The sequence below is a fragment of the Lepisosteus oculatus genome, chromosome 29 (assembly GCF_040954835.1).
Source record: "Lepisosteus oculatus isolate fLepOcu1 chromosome 29, fLepOcu1.hap2, whole genome shotgun sequence".
NCBI classification, from domain to species: domain Eukaryota; kingdom Metazoa; phylum Chordata; class Actinopteri; order Semionotiformes; family Lepisosteidae; genus Lepisosteus; species Lepisosteus oculatus.
The window spans coordinates 3,885,885-3,905,117 of record NC_090724.1 but is presented as its reverse complement, the minus strand read 5'-3'; the positions used below and the strand labels follow the sequence as shown (position 1 = coordinate 3,905,117).

The 19,233-nt window shown below is 40.2% G+C and overlaps 1 protein-coding gene across 2 annotated transcripts; it reads right to left on the bottom strand.

Annotated features, from left to right (window-relative positions):
- Window positions 1-135: 135 nt before the first annotated feature.
- upf1 (UPF1 RNA helicase and ATPase) lies at window positions 136-16,791 on the bottom strand. Of its 2 annotated transcripts, none has more exons than XM_015365601.2 (24): window positions 16,371-16,791; window positions 14,710-14,852; window positions 14,243-14,332; window positions 13,620-13,787; window positions 12,466-12,646; window positions 11,684-11,845; window positions 11,460-11,544; window positions 11,143-11,241; window positions 10,928-11,036; window positions 10,431-10,590; window positions 10,198-10,316; window positions 9,956-10,120; window positions 9,502-9,616; window positions 9,282-9,425; window positions 8,924-9,137; window positions 8,695-8,812; window positions 7,807-7,963; window positions 7,512-7,654; window positions 7,150-7,339; window positions 6,608-6,689; window positions 5,549-5,710; window positions 4,496-4,716; window positions 4,283-4,405; window positions 136-3,938 (listed from the first exon to the last, which is right to left on the bottom strand). In XM_015365601.2, exons 1-23 carry the CDS (start codon window positions 16,539-16,541, stop codon window positions 4,286-4,288), a joined length of 3,318 nt encoding a protein of 1,105 aa, XP_015221087.1. In that variant the 5' UTR covers window positions 16,542-16,791; the 3' UTR covers window positions 136-3,938; window positions 4,283-4,285. The 2 variants fall into 2 exon arrangements, with proteins under 2 accessions (XP_015221087.1, XP_006639864.1); XM_006639801.3 differs by having other exon boundaries at window positions 7,165-7,339.
- Between the last annotated feature and the right edge of the window lie 2,442 nt (window positions 16,792-19,233).

Genomic DNA, 19,233 nt, shown 5'->3' with positions numbered 1-19,233 from the left:
CTAGCTTGGAATCATTTAAAAAAGACTAATGAAACTGACAGAAATATGGAATGGAATGATAGCTGCTTTTCACGAGGGAACACAAGCTTCGTTTTCAACTACTTTGAAACAAAATACAAGGGTGTTCCGTAAACATCTTCTGAACAAAAGAAAGAAGCAACCTTTTTTATTTTTTGAAGTTTCAATCAATTTACAGAAATGAGATCAAGGTGTTACAGGTGGATTTTCTTTCTGATCAAGAGAAAAAAAAAACAGTGAAGGCAAACAATTCCCACAGCAATGAAAGCACAAAAGTTCCCCATTTCTGCTGCATTCAGTTCACCTCCCTGCCCCACCAAAGAAACACATTACACGATTTCAACAAATTGGTCACTGCCAAAGAAAGAACAAAACATAAAAAGCCGAATATCTCATGTCGCCATTCCAAACATCAACTACTGTGCTACTCTGCTCTTCTCAAATGAGGCTGCTTTTCTGTAGTTTGATGACACACACAGTTGGAGCCATGTGTATAGATTGAGCAGGTAAGCAATGTCATTCCCTGCCACATTACTGTCAGTCCCTCATAACGCCAGACTTGAACCACAAGACCCCCAACACCTTTCATTATCAGAGTGCCATTTATCCTGGTGATGGATTCCCAACGTCACACTAGGTATCTTTGGAAATAAACGTAAATAACTATATCATGAGATCAAAGCAGAATTTCCTTCTCTGGTCCCAAGAAAAGAAAACATTAAGGCCTATTTAGCACTTGTTCCACCTAATCCCACCACCTGTGCCTTCATGGTAAAATAAAGGTGCAAAGCATAATGAAGTGCTACCAATCACTATAATTTCTTATTTGAAATGAGTGACAAGAGCAGTAAAGGCATGGATTTACTGTTTTAGACTTGAAAATTGTTTTTTTTTAGACAATTTTAGTTATTGGATTTTATTTTTTGTCTACAAGGGGTCCTGCCTCACAGATCACACTATAGGCTGGGCAGGGGTAAAAAAAAAAACCTGCAGTACTACTGAACATTGTACAGTTCTAAAATTAACATGCTGTGGCATTTCTACTTTCCTATTTATAGGACTCTTACAGAACAGGCTTATATTATGAAGCAGACATTATGATTGTCATCTCTGAACATAACTAAACCAGAGCGCTCGGCTCCATTCCTAGAAAGATAAAATTCAGTGGGTAATGAATTAAGAAGATCCACTAGCAACTGTCAACTGAGTGCGTCTATACTACATTAAAGCTGTTAATTTCATGGACGCAAGACTTGTTTGGCAGATGCTGTGGCTGTACTCTTGTATACTGCCAAAACAAGTACCATAAAACTTGGGATAGTCAACAAAGTAAACAATGGAAACCATTCTTCAGATAGTCAGGAATAATTATCCCATACTACAAAAGCTACTTATGATCGTTTATTAAAGACAGCTTTAAAACAACGTAGACAAAAATAAGGGAAAAATGTTTCCCACTTTAATCGAATGCAAGGAATGCATCGATTTCCATGGAAGATAAAATATGGATCACTTGCTGCTACAAAGAAAAATAAAAGCACAAACAAGAAGCAATCATTCCAACCAGTGAAAAGGCGAGGGGGGTTACATTACTTGATCACAGTTCACAAGGGTGTAAGCCACAGAAATCTACTGGAGACATCTACAAAAGAGGCAAACTGCAGCCTACAAACTACCAAAAAGCCAAAAACAAAATTAAAAAACTGAAAGAAAAGCCCTTCGGCCAGTCCGTGTTTTATATCATGGCAACTCCTCTGACAGAAGGAAGGTGGCCCATATCTGTCTGTCCTTCAAAGATTGATAACCAGTGAAGCAAAAAAGAAATCAAATGGCAACTTTTCTGTTTAATCTGGTATTGCTTAGTTTAAAAAACAGGCTGCATGTTCAGCTGGAGTTTATACCACAGTTGAATCAGCTGGTGCAGTTACATTTTACCTACATTCAAAAATGTGGACACTTCATTGGCGAGAGGCTGTGGTACTTTAGTTTTTCTACCACACTCACTTTCAAATTATCCTGAAAGTAACAGTCCAAGTACAGTTATAGGCACTGATTGATTGTTCCTCCCTTCCTCGGTGGGAAATTTGTCTTAATTTAAAAGGGTAAATTGTATAACTACAATTGAACTGATAACATACAGACTGATATAGAGATTTAATTAAAACAGTTTGAGCTTTTGTTCTCTTCATGATACTATGTTGATTTCTAATAATGTAGTCCACAGGTTTTAGCAAGACATTTCAACCTTGCCAGAAAAGAAGTCAACAGGTAGGTTCAAATTTCATATCCATGGGTATGAGACAATACCATGGAGATCTGTTAACATAAATTAGTTCCAAAGCCAAATAAAACATACAGGAGGTTAAAGCAACTTCTAAGGAACCATCTGTAATTTCAATAAAACCTGACTCAATTAAAGAAAACAACACTATAGCGCATATGTAATTACGAATGGGTCAAATGGCTGATGGCACTTCTTGTATGCTTTCTGAGCTCTTGAGATCAAGTGCTCTTGCAGTATTAAGAGACTTTTCTTAGGATTCTTCATGACATTGGTTAATTGTTTTCAACCTTACCTCCTCTAAAAAGTTCTAACATGATGAAAGATGTGCACAAATCTAAAGCATCATGTTTGTTAAAAAATAAAAATAGCCTTGCTGAACTTTAAATCCATTCAGCCACCTTCCTTTTTACTCTTTTGTCTTTCCCATTTGTTATCCATATATCTGTTTTAACTTAAAGCTGTATGACTCCAGCATATACAGCATTCCTCTCTATTCCTTATGTCTGTTTCTAAGGAGTTGCTTGAAGTCGGCAACTCTTACAGCCGAAGGCAACTGGTTTCAGTACACCTCTTCTCCAAGTGTCGGACAATAGCCGATTTAAGCATACAGAGCATTTAAAACATTGAAAACCCTCCTCCTTTCGTAGCACACGGGCCACATTTCACTGTCATTCACTGCTTTCCTTCATTAAAGAAGATCAATAAGCCATTGCTGCAACTTCAAATGACACCAAGTTAGTACTCTCCAATGCTGGTTTTTCTACAAGAAGAAAGTAACTTCAGAATATTGTCTCACGACTACAGATCTTTCAGGTCCACCACTCAGATCTTAAGGAGACAAACTTCTCAATGAACCCAGTGCAATTCTCCTCAACCTTTAGAAAGCCACCTCATGAAAGACCTGTTTAGAAAGCCAGTGAAATTCTAATGGATTCAAAGGCATTTCAATTCACAACTTCTTATCAGACTTAAAACAGAAAACTTTGCAACTCAAAGTTGAACCAGAGGATTTTTTCCTTTACTGCTTTGGTTGTTTGTTGTAATGAGATGTTTTGTCCGCTTAAGTGTTGCTACCATCTCAGTCGGCACGAAAGTCACCAAACTAAGAGCTATGTTGAGTTTGAACAGATCAACTCTGAGGTAAAAATTTTCTTTTGACTGCTTTAAGTGATAACCCCCTCTCCATGGAGTAATGGAGACAACGGAATGAGCTTCGAAGTTGCTTGAGGCCTTCTCCTTGCTTTCTCTCTGCCAGAAGAGCAAGGCCCTCAGTCAACCTGCCATTCCTGGGGGGAGGGAGGGGGGGAGGGATTGGGGGCTTCTTGCGCAGGGAGGAACGTAGTTTGCGATGTGAGACCGGGGCCTCGTCTTCCGCAACAGCGCTACCACATACATCACATCTTCTCCTTTCCGTCTGTCTCAGTGTGCTAGCAGTGGTCTCTCTCTCCCTCTGTCCGTCTGTCTCCGTCTCTCCTTTCTCTCGTGATTGGTTGTTTTCTCTCTCCTGTTGCTTTCACACAGTGGTGCTTCAGTTGTAGCAGTGGAAAACAGGTATCCGTTTTTTGTTTTTTTTATTACCCAGATTAAAATGCTGACGAACTAAGCTCATCCAAAGCCTAGCTCCTCTTCCCACAACCTGGAGAAGAGAATTTCGTAAGGTTGTGTAACATGATTATACGCATACACTTCCTTTGTAAACAATGAAGATAAACATCACACTGTCAGTTTGCATTAAATTTATGTTACTTATTTACTTAAATTTCCATGTAATATGTAGCAGCAGTAAACCTTCTGTAGAAGAGAAGTTAATTGAAATTTGCAGAAATCCTTTCTGACAAATTTAGTCAGAAGAAAGGCGTCAACTTCATCCCACTGGTTGTGATACTGAGGATATTACTGTAAAGCATGGGCTGAGCCTCTCGTTATTAAAATAAGCTGAAGCATCCTGGCTACAAGATTAATTTTTTTTAAAAGTCTTACACTCTAGTACTGTGACAGTCCAGTCACTCCACCATGTTGGTATGCACGTTCACCCTGGTAAGTCGAGTCCTGCGACAGAGCCATATCAATCTGGGATTTGAATTCATCACCCAAATAACTGTCCTGAAAAATAGAGAAAGATACAGATCTTAATTACTTTATACAATATAGCTGAATAAAGGAGTGAGTGTTGTTTTTTTGTTGCTGGTTTACCTGGGACAATTCAGGTTGGGAAAGCCCTGGCTGGCTCATTTGAGAAGGCTGGCTCATGGAGATGTAGCCCTGAGTTAGGGGGCCCTGTGAAAAGGGCTGGGAGACCACATCTTGACTGGCCTGGCTGTTGGGCAGATTAGATTGGTTGTTTCCCTGATTGCCCATCCCACGATTCCTCTGGCGTCCTCCACGGCCTGGTTTACCTTTTGGGGCTCCTCTACCTGATATATAAAGGATTAAACTGAAAAAACATGTCTACAACATGCAGAAAGTACAGCAGGTCTTCACAACTTCACTTTCTTTTAATACCCCACTGCAACACTCATAAAAGTACCACTAAATGACTAGTGTTGCAGGTGCACCGCCATTTGACTGAACACATAGAAATTCATTACGTTTATTAACACTTATCAACAGGGTGTCTTCCGAGAAGGTCATGGTTTAGTTGAGCATGTGACCACCAAAGGAAGCAACAAAGTTTGCAATGCAACACGTGTTGCACCAAACAAAAACAAAAAACAAGGCTGCCTTCAGTATTGTCCCATTTCTCTTGTACAGCCAAAACAACCATATACTTTGTTCACTGATTTTCTGAGCCCTAGAAAAAACACTTCATCTTAGCTGGAATACTGACACATTGGGATTGCCCACCCTGGACTTGGCTGATCTATCACCCTGCAGTTAGTCCGCCACTCATAGCTACAAGTGGAATTCAGTAGGAAACATACCGAACAATGGTCTGGGAATGAGTGTCTATCTGCTCCACACTTTGATCAGGATTTAAGATTTTGTATAGACAAAACTTCTCAAGAGGACTGTGCTCCACAGCTGATAAGTCCATCTGAGGTATGCTCCAACATAAAGACACTGTACACTTGAGAGACAGGGCACACTGGCTGTTTTTCGAGGTTTTCTCTACTTTCACAGGCTTTATTTTGAATCACCTCCAAACCAGTGGTAAATCAACTATCACTAATGGAGTGATTCGGTGCTTACACAACAATGCATTCTATTTTCGCCACAATACTTGTCATAGACAGACACTGTACATACCTACTGCCGGGCCATTAGCCTGCCCTAAATACCCAGGGGGAGGCATCGGTGGCATCACCAGGTTGAAGGGGATGGGAATGTTCATGGCAGCAACATGGCTGGGCCCAGCACCAATCATTCCAATCTGATCATGTGTTTGAAAGTACATGTTTGACGGACGCCCTGCAGTCAAAGAAAAGCAGACCATTGCATGAAACAAAGCTTTCAGTTTTTTTCTTCATCCTAACTTTGAATTTAACAACATCTAACTCCTTTGATTCCCAGATATTTTAGACATGTTTGGCAGAAACATTTATAAAGTTTAGAAACGATAGCTTGCCAACCAGCTGGCTAAGGATTTGTTAATGACACAGAATTTCCTGACAGCTCCCAAAGGAATGAATCACCATATTACACATGACTTTGCTTAACATGTGCAAACTATTATATCTGAAATGATCCCCTATGGATTCAAAGGTGACTGAAAAGAGGAAAAATACAAGCTTTGAAAAGATAAATGCAAGAGAAATCATTATGATTGCAAAAATACTGCCTTCATGGTTTCTATCTGAACTAATTAACTGATTAAAAAGCTGCTCTCATCTATGCCTTACACCTACCTTTCAAAACATATATTTATATACACACACACTACCATATAACTGATTAAGGGATGATCATAAAAACTATTACATTATTTACATTTATTATACTGTTAAAAATAATTCTGTTTTGATATCTACCGTTTTGGATTAACTATCTGTATAGCATGTATACTTAACTAAAACCTATAACTAAATTTATAACAAATCATAAGTCACCAGTGATAATGCAGAGTTACTCAGACGAGGGGCAAATTTAGTTCCTAGTGTCTAAAAACTAGTCTAACTAGCTGAAGGGTCACACTTTAGTATACAGTTTGTAAAACTGCACTTCACAGATATATAATAAAGTAGCTGTAAATATATTTTTATAGTATTTTGGATGGAACAAGATAAACATTTATTAATGAAATCTGCACCCATAATCTGAAAGTGCAATAAGCAGAAGTTCGATGTAGCTCCCTCAGAGGATTCTTACCTGTGTTACTTCTATCATACACTGATCCGGGGATGAGGGCTTCACGGGCGTCATACATTGCAGTGCTCATGAAGCGGGCCCCCTACAATGAGAATTCACATGAGAACAACACTGGGCTCCCTAGTGCCTCAGCCATTGAAGATTTTGATCATGTTGAGCACTATAAATGAGAAACTGTAAGCTCAATCCTGGTTCCTGCTACTAGTCAATGATGAGTTCCAACACTGGAGCAAACGATGCCAGTGGGGTACAAGTCGGATTACTCAGCTGACTCTGAAAATCATGACTCTGACCCGGGCTGTGCCTGTCTGTGTGGGGTTTGCAGGTATTTCACTGAGATGTTAGATACTGCTACTCTAGTTTTTTCTTTCTGCAAGAATGGGGTCTGTTGCAAGTCTGTATATGGCACTATAAAGAAATAAAATCATATGACCCTAAAGGATTTATTATTTAGGGCCTTTGTGATGTTCTGAGATGATCAATGGTTTCTCACAGGATCATAAAAAACTTCCTAATGGTGAAAGTACAGCAGAACAACCCACCATATGATTACTCACAGGATTGATGGTGTTGACAAGCTTGCGAGGCTTGCTGAACTGCATAAGGCTCTCTCGCAGGTTGTTCAATGGTCCCTCCACCAAAACCTTCTGCTCCTTATAGTAGTTGAGAAGGTGATTCCAGAGGGGCTGCTTAGACAAAGCCTTGGGGTTTCCTACAATAATCACGCCATACCTGTGAATACAGATAGAGGAAAAAAAAGGTTTACTGGAGAAGCACAATTTTATTTGCAATTGCTACACCAATCATTCATGGACAAAATGAATCTTGTCATCTAACGAAGCCAATGAGTTAGCATATCCTCATTTACTCTATACAGTTCTACAAGGAAAATAAGACTTCTTACCTGGCCCTTGTAAGAGCAACATTGAGACGTCGAGGATCATTCAAAAACCCAATTCCCTGATGTTCATTGGCTCTGACACAAGACAGAATGATGAAGTCTTTTTCACGTCCTTGGAAAGCATCCACACTGGCAATCTCAACCTCCTGAAAGGGAACAACAGAAAGAATCTCCTGTGATATTGTGAAACCACAGATCTTTCCTGCATTTTATTGCCTTTTTGAATTTCTACTTGATTCCTGATTCTGACAAGCATTTACAAGAACATTTGAAACATTAAAACACTTTTTTTCTGTACCTGATAAAGTTTTGTGTGCAGAGAGCCGCTGAACTGCATGTACTGCACCAGGTAGGAGCGCTGTCCCTCATAAGGTGTAATAATGCCTATCTGGTCAGGTTTGGCTCCTGCTTTCAATAGCTTTGTGGTGATCTTCTCCACATTGGCAGCTTCAGTTCTGCAATAAAAAGTGTTTAACATTTCAAAGTAAAACAAAAACACCATGGGGGAATCACCATTAATTCAATTTAATAAGAGACTAACACAATAGCATTGAAAATGCATAATTATATAAACTTAGATGTTATGAGTGGGGAGCTACATTAGAATGTGAGCTCAAAAGCAACATGCAGAGCTCATTTACATGCTGAAAAAAATGTTTGGACTGCAAAACATCTTTGGCAGTGCACAGGGAAGAAAGGGAGAGAGCATAAGTATGGGGCAAAAGGGTGCCATTGAGAGGTGAAAAGGGGACAACAAAGATGGAAATCTGGGAGAAAAACTCCAGCAAGTGTGAAAGGAAGCAGTCTGTAAGTGAATGGAGAGATTTATAAAAAGATAAGTCTATCATGGGATGCTAGGAAAAATGTACAGACAATGTAATGATTCTGGTACTATTTCTGGTATAGAGTCTCTGTTAAAGGTCACAGACAAATATAAGGGTTGTGCAGCTCTCAAATTAATCTCTAAACACCCCCTTTTCACCTCATACTTTTTCTTCTGCCCAATCTCACTCACTCAGCAACAAATGATGAAAGCTCCATGACTGATATGCATATATTCTTTTAAATGCAGAATTAACCTCTACTTGATTGTATATAGAAAACTTTATACTATAACTATAAAACTAAGCTATATTTTTCTACAAACGTTTCTGATGTTCTTGGCCATCACAGTCTTTTATATTACCTGTTCAAATAAGAGGTTCCTGAACTTGCAATTTCTTCCTGTCCTTGAGTCACATAGAAGAACATGGGCTTGTCCGGCTGTGGCCACTGGAAATCAAAGCCCTTCTTAATACGGTCAGCTGCAAGATAATTACATCAGTTGTTTAGTTATATTTTTTGCTTGACAGCTCCGTTTACTTATTCCATATTTTTGTCTTTTTTTTTTTTGCAATCACATTGTGGAGTTTCACCTGCTGTGACTCCATTCTGAAGAGAGCCCTCATAGAAGATGTTGGATGGGAAGGCGCTGAGGGCAGGGTGCATGCGGTACTGCACTTGCAGGCGAATAGGACGGATTCCCAGAACTACCAGGCGCTCAAACAAGGATTGAGACAGGCCCGCCTTGGCTGCTTTCTTGCACATCACAACAGGGCCCAGCTGGCAGTGGTCACCAACAAGTATCAGCTAGAAAAGAAGAAACCTCCTTTCAAGATTCCTATTCCTGAGTACGTTTTTAGTGCCTATGTAACAATTTACATGAGATACCAATCTCAGATGATAAAATGTTAAATACAACAGTACACAATGACAATTGTGTCATTAATTTACCTGTTTCGCACCCAACACTACAGGCACCATACACTCAGGCTCAGTGGCTTGGGTACTCTCATCAATCAGGATGGAGCGGAACTGCATTTTGGCCAAACGTGGGTCTCCGGCACCGACACAAGTGCAGCAGATCACATCTGCATTCTGAAAGGCAAATATAATTTGAGGTTTCTTGAGCCAGAATAGAAGAGAAAAAATACCAGCTGAGAAAGGGTCCTACCATCAGCAATTCCCTTTCAGCTGTGCGCTTCAGAGCTCTATAGCGCTTCTCATCAGCAGATGACAGCTCTCCAGTTTCATCCTTTAGCTGTTGTAGTTTCTGAAGCTCTGGCATACTGCATAAAAGAAAGCAGGTTAGCAGTGAAGAGACCATATAATGCTCTGATAACCTGAATGGACTTTGGAATGGAGTTCACCAAGAGGTAGCTGCAATGATCTAGGTACATTACTTTCTTTACAGCTTTTAGGAAGAGATATTACAGGGGATTGCAAGCTAGACTAGCAGAGCTGACAGTGAACTTGATTATGACCATCTCTCCTAAACGTTCATAAAATAAATCAGGTAGCAGGTTCTGTACACTACTTTCAAATTGTTCATATTTCTCTTTTTAAAAACCTTTGGTCATAGTAAAAAGTTAAATTTTAAGGGAAAAAAATACTTTTGGAAATCTTACCTATCCATGTTGCGGATCTGATTATGCAAAGCTAAAAAGGATACTGGAGAATCAATAGCTTCTCGGCTTTTGGCACAAAGCCTCACAACTTTAAGTCCAGTCTGGTGAATCTTCTCCGTCAGCTGATCCACAGCTATGTTACTTGGTGCACACACCAACACAGGTCTGAAAACACAGTGTACGCCAATTATTTCCAGTTCTGTGTCTGTTAATGTGAAATATCTACTAAAGCCTATACATACCCATTCCCCTGTCTGGCGAGATGGTACACAATGGTAGCAGAGGTTACAGTTTTTCCTGTTCCTGGGGGCCCTTGGATGAGGCTGAGTGGTCGCTGCAGTACCGTCTTTACGGCATAAACCTTGTCAAAACAAGAAAAACCTTCATCAATACTCAAAATATTTACTGCATAACTGTATCTGATGGATGAAAAGCAGGGCTTGTTTTTTTGGCAAAACCAATTAAATTTAATCACCTGCGAGTGGTTCAGGTCAGGCAGCCCCTGTGCAGTGAAGCGTTTTGGCAGCTGACACTTGATGATGACATCCTCCACTTCATGCCCCAGCAGTTTGTGGTAAATGTAGCCAGATACCGATGTCTCATCCACAGCAAAGGTTTTCAGGGCACTCTGCATCCTATATAACCACAAAACAAAGGAAATCATGCTTAATTTTTCTGCACAACAGTTGCATTTGATTCTATTAAAAATACTTTCTATTCAAGTTTTTTAGCTTGCCTTACAATCCCCACACATAAAAGTTAGAAATGTTTTTGCTAATTGCGAACATCAAAAAGAGAAATGTTCTTTATACCAATAACTCAGTAAAGTGAAATTTAACAGTTCAAAAACATTTTGCATTGTAGATAGAATCTGTGGTGTGGACACAATACTAAACATGAGTACCTTTTTTAAAAAATAACAGCTGTAGTTATTGACTGGACAGTCGCTTGAACATTCACCAACAACTTTACCTGTCAAAGGAGGTTGATTTCCAAACAAAGTCAACCTGGAAGTTATGCGGAACTTCAACAGGAGCACCAACACTGCTTCTCAGCTCAATTGCAATTTCATCTCCATAATCTTTTATTGGCTTATTAAGGAACACAGACATTAGAAATGCATTGCTTTGAAATACTATCGTTCAACTCTAACAATTCCAGCTCGGTGTGAAACGTGTAAAGGATACTGTCTGGGACTTTGATGACATGTCCAATCCCTTTCCAGAGGGGAGCCAGGTCACCTTTGTATCTCAGACAAATCTCATCGCCTTGCATCAGACGCATGTCTAAATAAAATAGCAGTCATTTACTAATGGGCAGCAGCAGTCAAGAACAGTCTACTACTGTTTATTGAAAACATGCAAAAAATGGAAAAAGGAAAAAATAAATGTAAAGAACTATGCACAAACAAGACCTTCATGCATGTGGATGTGTTAATGCCTCATTTTTATATAAATGGGATGACAACCTTTTTTTTTTACTCAGAAGTAAATGATAATACCACCTGAATCAGTCTTGGGAAGGGTGAAATATGCAATCCGCTTTTTATTCAGGCCCAAGTCCCACCTGACTGTAATATTATCTTGGGTCTGTTAAAGAAAAATCACAAGTATAAATTAGTCATTATTCTTCTTTGAAATCATTGCTTTGATTATATTACCATAACCAAAAGAAGATAACGCCAACACGTAACACATCAGCTACTAAGAAAGGCGACTTATCTCCCACCTGGGACTCTTTCAGTTTCTTGTCATAGTCTGCTTCCAGCTTGACAAGAGGGCCGAAAATGTTCTGGTATTGATATGCATCCTCATAGCGCAGCAGGACATGCTGAGGCTCTTCATCAACACCAGGTTTCTCCAGGTCCTCTAAAGTGGCTGTAGGGTTTTCCTGGATAAAATTAAGTAGATCAGCATTAAGAAAACAAGTCAAGACACAGTGCTGGAGATAAATACCAGATCCACAATAACTTCTATAAATCTCAAAAATCTATCAATAAAATCCTGTGTGCTGTATAATTAATATTATCAATAGTTAAAATACTGTAGTTTCAATGACTATCATTGACCACAAAAATGTTTAATTTAACCAAATGGGAAACATTTTTAAAGCAGCTACTAAGATAAGAACCATTACGTCCAAGGAAATCTGGGATCATATAATTTTGAAAAAATTTCTGAAAGCAAACAAAATGTTGAATAATATTCTAAGTAACCCAGTCAATTTAAACCATATTTAGGTCCATGGAAAGGAAAGATCACAAAAAACTAAGTTCACTAAGAGACCGAAAAAGAAAATATTCTTATTAAAAAAATTACTATTTAATAAAAAGACCTGAAGAATGAGATCATAGCATTCAGAGAGTATTCAGTTGCTCTTAATGGAAAATATGTTCATTAAGAAGGGTAAAGGGGATTTGTGGTTTAATCATCAAGCCCAGTAGCAGTACATTAAAATCAGGTCTCAGGCAGACTGCTTGTACGCTAAAGAGCATTTTATTCTGCCGTCACCTTCCAGAGCTCCTCCAGTTTGTTGATTTGCTGAGCGGTGATCTGCCTGGCTCTCAGCTGTTCCTGCTCAGAAGGAATCTTCACCAGCCAGGACAAGAAACAGCGGTCCTGGATAAGAGGCTGCCACTGAGAGCTGTCCCAGTTAATATCCTTCAGGCTGCTCTGACTGGCACAGGGCTGCCTGCATAAGACAAAACACAACAGAAGAAAACTATTACTTTTAAATGTCTAATAAAAAATTTACTTAAGTGTTTGGTGAGGGATTCCACACTATACAAGCATAAACCAAAACTGTTACAAAGCACTATTTTTATTGTTCTGAAGTACTGTGAAAGTGTAAATGTGAATGTTTCCAATTTTTCTGTGGGAGGCAATCAGTCTTTTTTGGTTTCCACACTTAGTATAACAAAAATGGGTGCTTACAAAGACTAAAATATGCTGATAAAGTAAATATTTATACCAAAGAGTAAATATTTAAAATAAATAAAGCAGAAGGTAAGTGAAGAGTGTGAAGAATTACCAGGTAAAAAACTTTGTTTAATTACACTAATATTATAAGTTTGCTTTGTTAAGATCACTAAACTTCATTACAATCCTGAAAAATAAGATGGTGATACACAAAACCAAAATTTTCTAGTGTGGAGTGCTTCCTATTGCCTTTGTACAAGGGCTGCTCTCATAGATCTCCAGAATGAGTGGAAACATTACAAATACACCAGCAAAAGTATAAACTTTTGTCATAGCAGTTCTATGACAATTACACTCACAAACGTGGAATGATGAATCACAGCCATAACAATGAGTGCAGTTTATTGTAATACATGTATTATATTCATCATCCAGGTGGATGCTGCACATTGGTGGTGGTGGAGGGGATCCCCATTACCTGTAAAGCGCTTTGAGTGGAGTGTCCAGAAAAGCGCTATATAAGTGTAAGCAATATTATAAATTAATTATAATTAATTATTATAAAAGGTGGACAAAAACTTTAAAAAACAGAAATATTTCTCTCTTCCTGGTGCTACAACAAACTCCAAATGCACTGCACCTAATATGCCTGCACACTAGTCAAAACACTATGCGCACAATCAAGCTCTTAAAGATACTGTGGTTTATTTTTTCCCAATGATCAGGTGTTATTTTAAATTGTTTACCTGCATAAAAGCACAACCACCGAATCAGCCTTGGCAGGGATGAAGCCCAGCAGGAAGACATTGCGACAGCCGCAGTTGTAGCACTCCAAGACCGTCTCCCCAAGAGGACCATCCTTATGGAGAGTCACTTCTTTACATTTCGCCCTGACAAGGTGGTTCACAATGTGGCTGAAAAAGAAAAGATGCACAGCAGCTGTTACTGAAACAACTGTACTTCAGGAAACTGCTACACAAACCAATAGAATAAGAGATTCAAAATGCAAGCTTAATATCTTTCTTTCAAAAAGAAGAGAATCTGACTTGGTAGTGTAATTGAACACTGTTACATTTAATCTTCTTATAATCCTGTTCTCACCATAATTGATGAGTATTTTTGAGTAAAACAATCTACAAGAATCAGCTGTTATACACAATTAAATGAACATCTTCATTTCAGCTACCATAAAACATGTATATTGTGTTATATCAAAAGAATAAAACTTTCTTCAGCAATTTACAACAATAGTCCAACTTTATCCTTCACATTAAAATATTACTAGGTTAAAATGTAACATGAAAAGGGAATCTGAAACAGGAATAATGCTGTTTTTCTGTACTACTTCATTTCTAACTGTTGCACACACCTGCCAGAGGTATTCCCACGTCCATTACAGAACCATTTCTTACTGGTGTTGCAGTAGACCACACATGCTGGATCATGAATTCCACAGTAGCTTGAAAATAGAAATTAACAAGATAAGCACATTTTGTTTTCTCACCTACTGCAACATGCGCTGTCAAAACACACCAAGTAGCAACAAAACAAACATAGCAGTAGGAGGTATTGAAGAAAAACGGTACTAGAGGCTCTCAAACTCTCTCATCCCCGAGGGGAAATAAGTGTTGCATTACAATTCAACACAATCACCCAACATAACCACCATCCCCAACAAGAAGTCAAAAGAAACAGTATTTTAGAAAACATGCATATTTAACATTTTTCAAAAATAATGAAACGAAGATATTCAAATAAAAAACAAACAACTGCACAGACACCAGTAGGCATTAACCGCAAAGCATGCCCAGTCCAAATCCCCCTGGTGTCCTGTACCTGCAGGCGTGGGCTGGGAGGTCCTTGGTGTAATAGGTGTCCTCTTCATCTTCCTCAAAGTTCAGTTCAGCAAGCAGCTGGCTGGTTTTTGCTACAGCATCATCCACAGCTCCATTCTGCAAAACTCCATCAGGGCCATTCACCTATAAGACATACAAGTTGGAGAACAGCGTTTCTTGCAATCTGACTTTAAAAATGGACAATAAAGACGACACTTTGGGAAAAGCAGTACAGACTACGAAATGAAAAAGAATTATAAGGCTTTCAGGTGACCAACCCTAACCTAACCAGAAATCATACATAAAGTAAAATACTCCTTTAGTACTGTTTTCTCACATTTTATAAATATATTACAAGTTCACTCCCAATCCCCTTAACATCACTAGTCCAATCAATAAAATACAGTGCAATAAATTAAACACTGCATTCAATACGTTGCAAAAAGGGAATTTTAGAAGAAAAAAATATAGGATGTACGGTCCTCCCAATCTGAGATCAGTTAATAAAATCTGTTCCCAAGATCAATTCTGACAAGTAAGGCACCATGTGAAACAAGGAAAACAAGAAAGTTTAATAACAAAGCGGGCGAATCTGCCCCAGCAAATACTTCAGTTTTTAGCAGCTTTTTATCCCGATTAATTGGTGTTCTTTAACGGCTGCCAACCCAACAAACCAGATTCAAATTGCCGAAAAGCCCAAGTTCAAACAGCTTAACTCTGTCAGTCATAGCTGCTGGGAATTCACTTTCAGGTCAATTCAACAGGAAATAAAAGGGACATCACAACCTTCACAGAAATAAAAAGGGCGCGATCGCACACAACACGACACAAACCTGTCCGCTAATATCGGATATTAATCGCTTGCTGGGGGGGGAGAAAACTGTAGAAATGACAGGCCGTGAAGTGCAGCACCATTTTATCCCTTAGCGTAACCTCCTCCCAAACTATCAGTTTCACATCAACCCGTCACGGCAAGTTTCAGTGACACGTTTTTGGTGCAAAAAGGGCGAACTTTAAAAAAAAAACTACTAAGAACTTCGCCACGCTGGCCGGGTGAAGGCAAGGTGGCGATTTCTCCCAACAAATGCTGAGCGATTTCACGCCGACGAAAACCCCTCTTTTCCGGGTTGGTCTCCCTTAGACTACACGGCATTGATACAAAAAAGACAGACCCGACACACGCAACTTTTCGGCGTGAAGGTCCATTTCTTTGAATTTACTGCGCGCTACGTCAGTTCGGGCTCAATTTTCCTCGTAAAAATGTTGCCGGGCTGCGGTAGGAATAGTTTCAGCGATGCTGCCGGCTGACACGAGTACCTAGGGCAGAGGAATTTCACTCGCCGAGGACACGAAGCAGGTAAAGACTACGGGCCCGACCCAAACTCTCGCCAAATCCGCGTTTTTCGTGCTCCGACGGGAAGGTGGCAGCTCACCGGTTTCTCCCCCATCGGAAAAAAAAGGAGACCTCCAGCGAGCGAACCGAGAGCCCGCGGCTACGGAACGGCTCCTCGACGCCGGCTACTCAAGTCAGGAAACGTCCCCGGACTCTGCAAGTAACGCGGGCCTACTTCACTTTTACCTCAGCTGGGTAGCTTTGTAACAGCACGCCGGAGGTCTGCTCGGCGAAAATGTGAGCTGTAATGGTGTGACGGGCACACGAACCTGGTTGTCCAGCTGACTCTGGGTCTGTCCTTGCGTTTGGGTCTGGCTGGGCAGCGTGAAGTCGGTAAACTCGAACTCCGAGCCCTGGGTATCGGCTCCCAGCAGCTCGGCTTCCTCCGTGTCCAGGAAGGTTAGAGTCTGTGAGCTCGGCCCGTACGCCTCCACGCTCATTTCTCCTCAGAGCACCGGCGGATTTACAAGGAGGTGGGGAAAGAAAAAACCGCAGGAAAGTCCGGCCCCGGCGAGTTTTATTTCTCTGTTTTTCTCCAGTACTCAACGCGTGTCGTCCCGGCGGCGCGCTGGCTTTGAAAGTAAACGGAAATCGAACCGAACCAGAAAATTAAACAGTAACACACACAGCTCGAGAGAGCTCCCAACTCCCACACCAACCCGTGACGAAATACCCAACTACACAGAGAAGCGCAACGTCATGCGCACAAAGCTGCACCAAGACCGATGACGTCTGCAGTACTGTGGTGTGTGTGTGTCAAGGGGCGCTATCCTTAAACGTGATGTAAACTTTGGAAATGTCGTATTTTTCAAGTTATACACAACCGTCGAAGCCTTTTTTTATTTTGATTTATTTTGATCTTGAAATGTAAGGAAAACACCGAAGGAAAATACCGAACTTGAGACTTTAGCTGACCGTATAGCTGCAATGGGACTATACTTTTACTGGAAAACCGTCTTATGGCTCTTTGCTCAATCACAAGCAGTGGTTTCACAGACCTCTAATACCACTAATCTTGGACTACCTAATATTGTTTCAGGTAAACATGTCTCGGAGTATTACTAAACTGTGCTACTCCGTGTGGAGCGTTAAAAGGGAGATTTCGTATTAAAGATATCCTGTCTAAAGGCAATATAAATGCAAAGACTGGTCTTTTTTCGTTAATGTGGCATACACTGTGTACGATCACGTCATCCATTGCTCATAAATTTAAGGGGTTATATGGACGTTCATACCCTTGAACAAAACTACCGAATTTGTGATAAACGATTTAATAGACTCGGTTGTTGCAAGACAGTGCAACACGATACGGTACGTCCAATAATTGTGCTGAGCATTAAATCAGATTTAACAATTTTATTGCATTAAAAAACGCAGTATTTAATGACTGGGTTCCACCAACAGTATTTGAGCGCCAGCACGAGGTTGGCTCTGCTATCGGATCATCAAACACCACTTTCAGACGGTACAGCACTGTCTGAATATCTTCCCAGAAACGAGTTTTGTTATTTTCACTTTTCTTCAGTTAATGTACAACGTACTTACAGTACACTCTACAATTGTAATTATATTTCTATGGCTTTTCTTGTGATTGTAATAAAGTCTGATCGTTAAATTAGTTTGTACCACTCAGAAAACTCCATTTTTGACCAGTTCATTGGCTGCTTGGAAAGCAAACCGCCCTGCGTTAAAGCACCAGCTCAACAAAGTAATCGAATCTAGGTCTAATAATAACTTTAGGTAGAATGTTTGGAAATAACTTGCTATTTAATGCAAAAAAACAGTGGTCGCTTAGCAACTACGTTCGTCGACGCAGGTTTAGAGAACGTCTCATTATTAAAATAGAAATTTTGTTTTTCATGGAAACACCTAGAAACAGTCTTTACAGCTAGCTGCACATACAGCAATGGTCTCAGATGCATTTTCCACATTTGCTAAATGTGCTCATTTCACAGTCCTGTGGCCTATAGCTGTAACTCCACACGTTTCCCGCAAACTTAACTAATAGGCCATCACTGGATTTCACCTTTGTTGGGATTTTCTTTTTGAGTTCCAGGAAAGTGCAAGAAGGAAATAGCCGCGAGCATGGGGAGAAAGAGACGTTGACAGAGCACTTACATAGAGCAGCAGCACGCTGATTGGAGCATACAAGTCAAATAAACTATTTTTATATAGACACTTTTAAAAGTGTCTCGTCCACAAGTTCTTCACAGAACCAACAACAAAACAATACAGTTGGAGAGGAGATAGTGGAAGGGGGGATGGAATACAGTAGGAAAGCAAGGGGGCAGACACCAGTTAAGTCAAAACCCTTTTTAAAAAGAAGGGCTTGAGTCTAGATGTAAAAGACCCCCAAGCAAGGTGACTCTGATATCCTTAGGGATGGAGTTCCAGAGCTCTGGGGCGGAGCAGGAGAAGGCCCCGTCACCCATAGAGTGTAGACAGGCCTGGGGGACAGACAGGAGAGCCGAGTTAGACAAGTGAAGTCTGCAGGACAAGAGTAGCTATGAGGAAGGTAACTCCTTCATGGGGATGTGGAAAATCTTCGTCTGTATTCGCCGCAGCTGCCGTAGATGTGGTTGATCTGGCTCACACCCCCAGGGTCTCTCGGAGAGATGACTGCCTCCGCACAACAGCCACAGAACACAAGCTTCCTGAGGCTTACATAACTTGTTTACCCAAACTCCTGCTAAAGCATGGTTTTGTAATGTAGATAAATCAACAAGGTTGTAATCTTCCAGCTTCTCTACCCAGACCTCTGACCTTCTGCGGCCAATGGTTTTACACCCAAGAACGCTCGCTCCTACGGCCTGGGTCTTTGTCTTTCATTCTTTCTCTGGCAAATCATAGGTTTGTGCCACATCATTCAATTTAACTCTCCAGCTCACACACCGATCTTTTTATAGATCGGTGCTCACCAACATGCCGTCGCGGGTCTCCGTACAGATTCAAAGGTTTTTTGGTGACCTGTTCCACCTTTGTAACTCAGAGCTGTTAGGTCCACTTTGCTGGATTTTAACAAGGACCACAAGAACACCCAACCTTATTTTATAGTGCTGTAGGTGGTCAGATTCACATCCCGTTTCCTTGTCTACCAATCGCTATCACAGATGTTTGAGACTGGAAGAGCTT

Excerpts from the sequence above, each read along its gene's own strand:
- upf1 (XM_015365601.2), bottom strand. The coding sequence starts at position 16,541 with ATGAGCGTGGAGGCGTACGGGCCGAGCTCACAGACTCTAACCTTCCTG. Across the intron at positions 10,121-10,197 it reads CTCGCCAGACAGGGGAATGG|ACCTGTGTTGGTGTGTGCAC; the intron begins GTATGTATAGGC and ends CTGTGTTTTCAG. Across the intron at positions 7,340-7,511 it reads GTTGCTCTTACAAGGGCCAG|GTATGGCGTGATTATTGTAG; the intron begins GTAAGAAGTCTT and ends CTGTATTCACAG.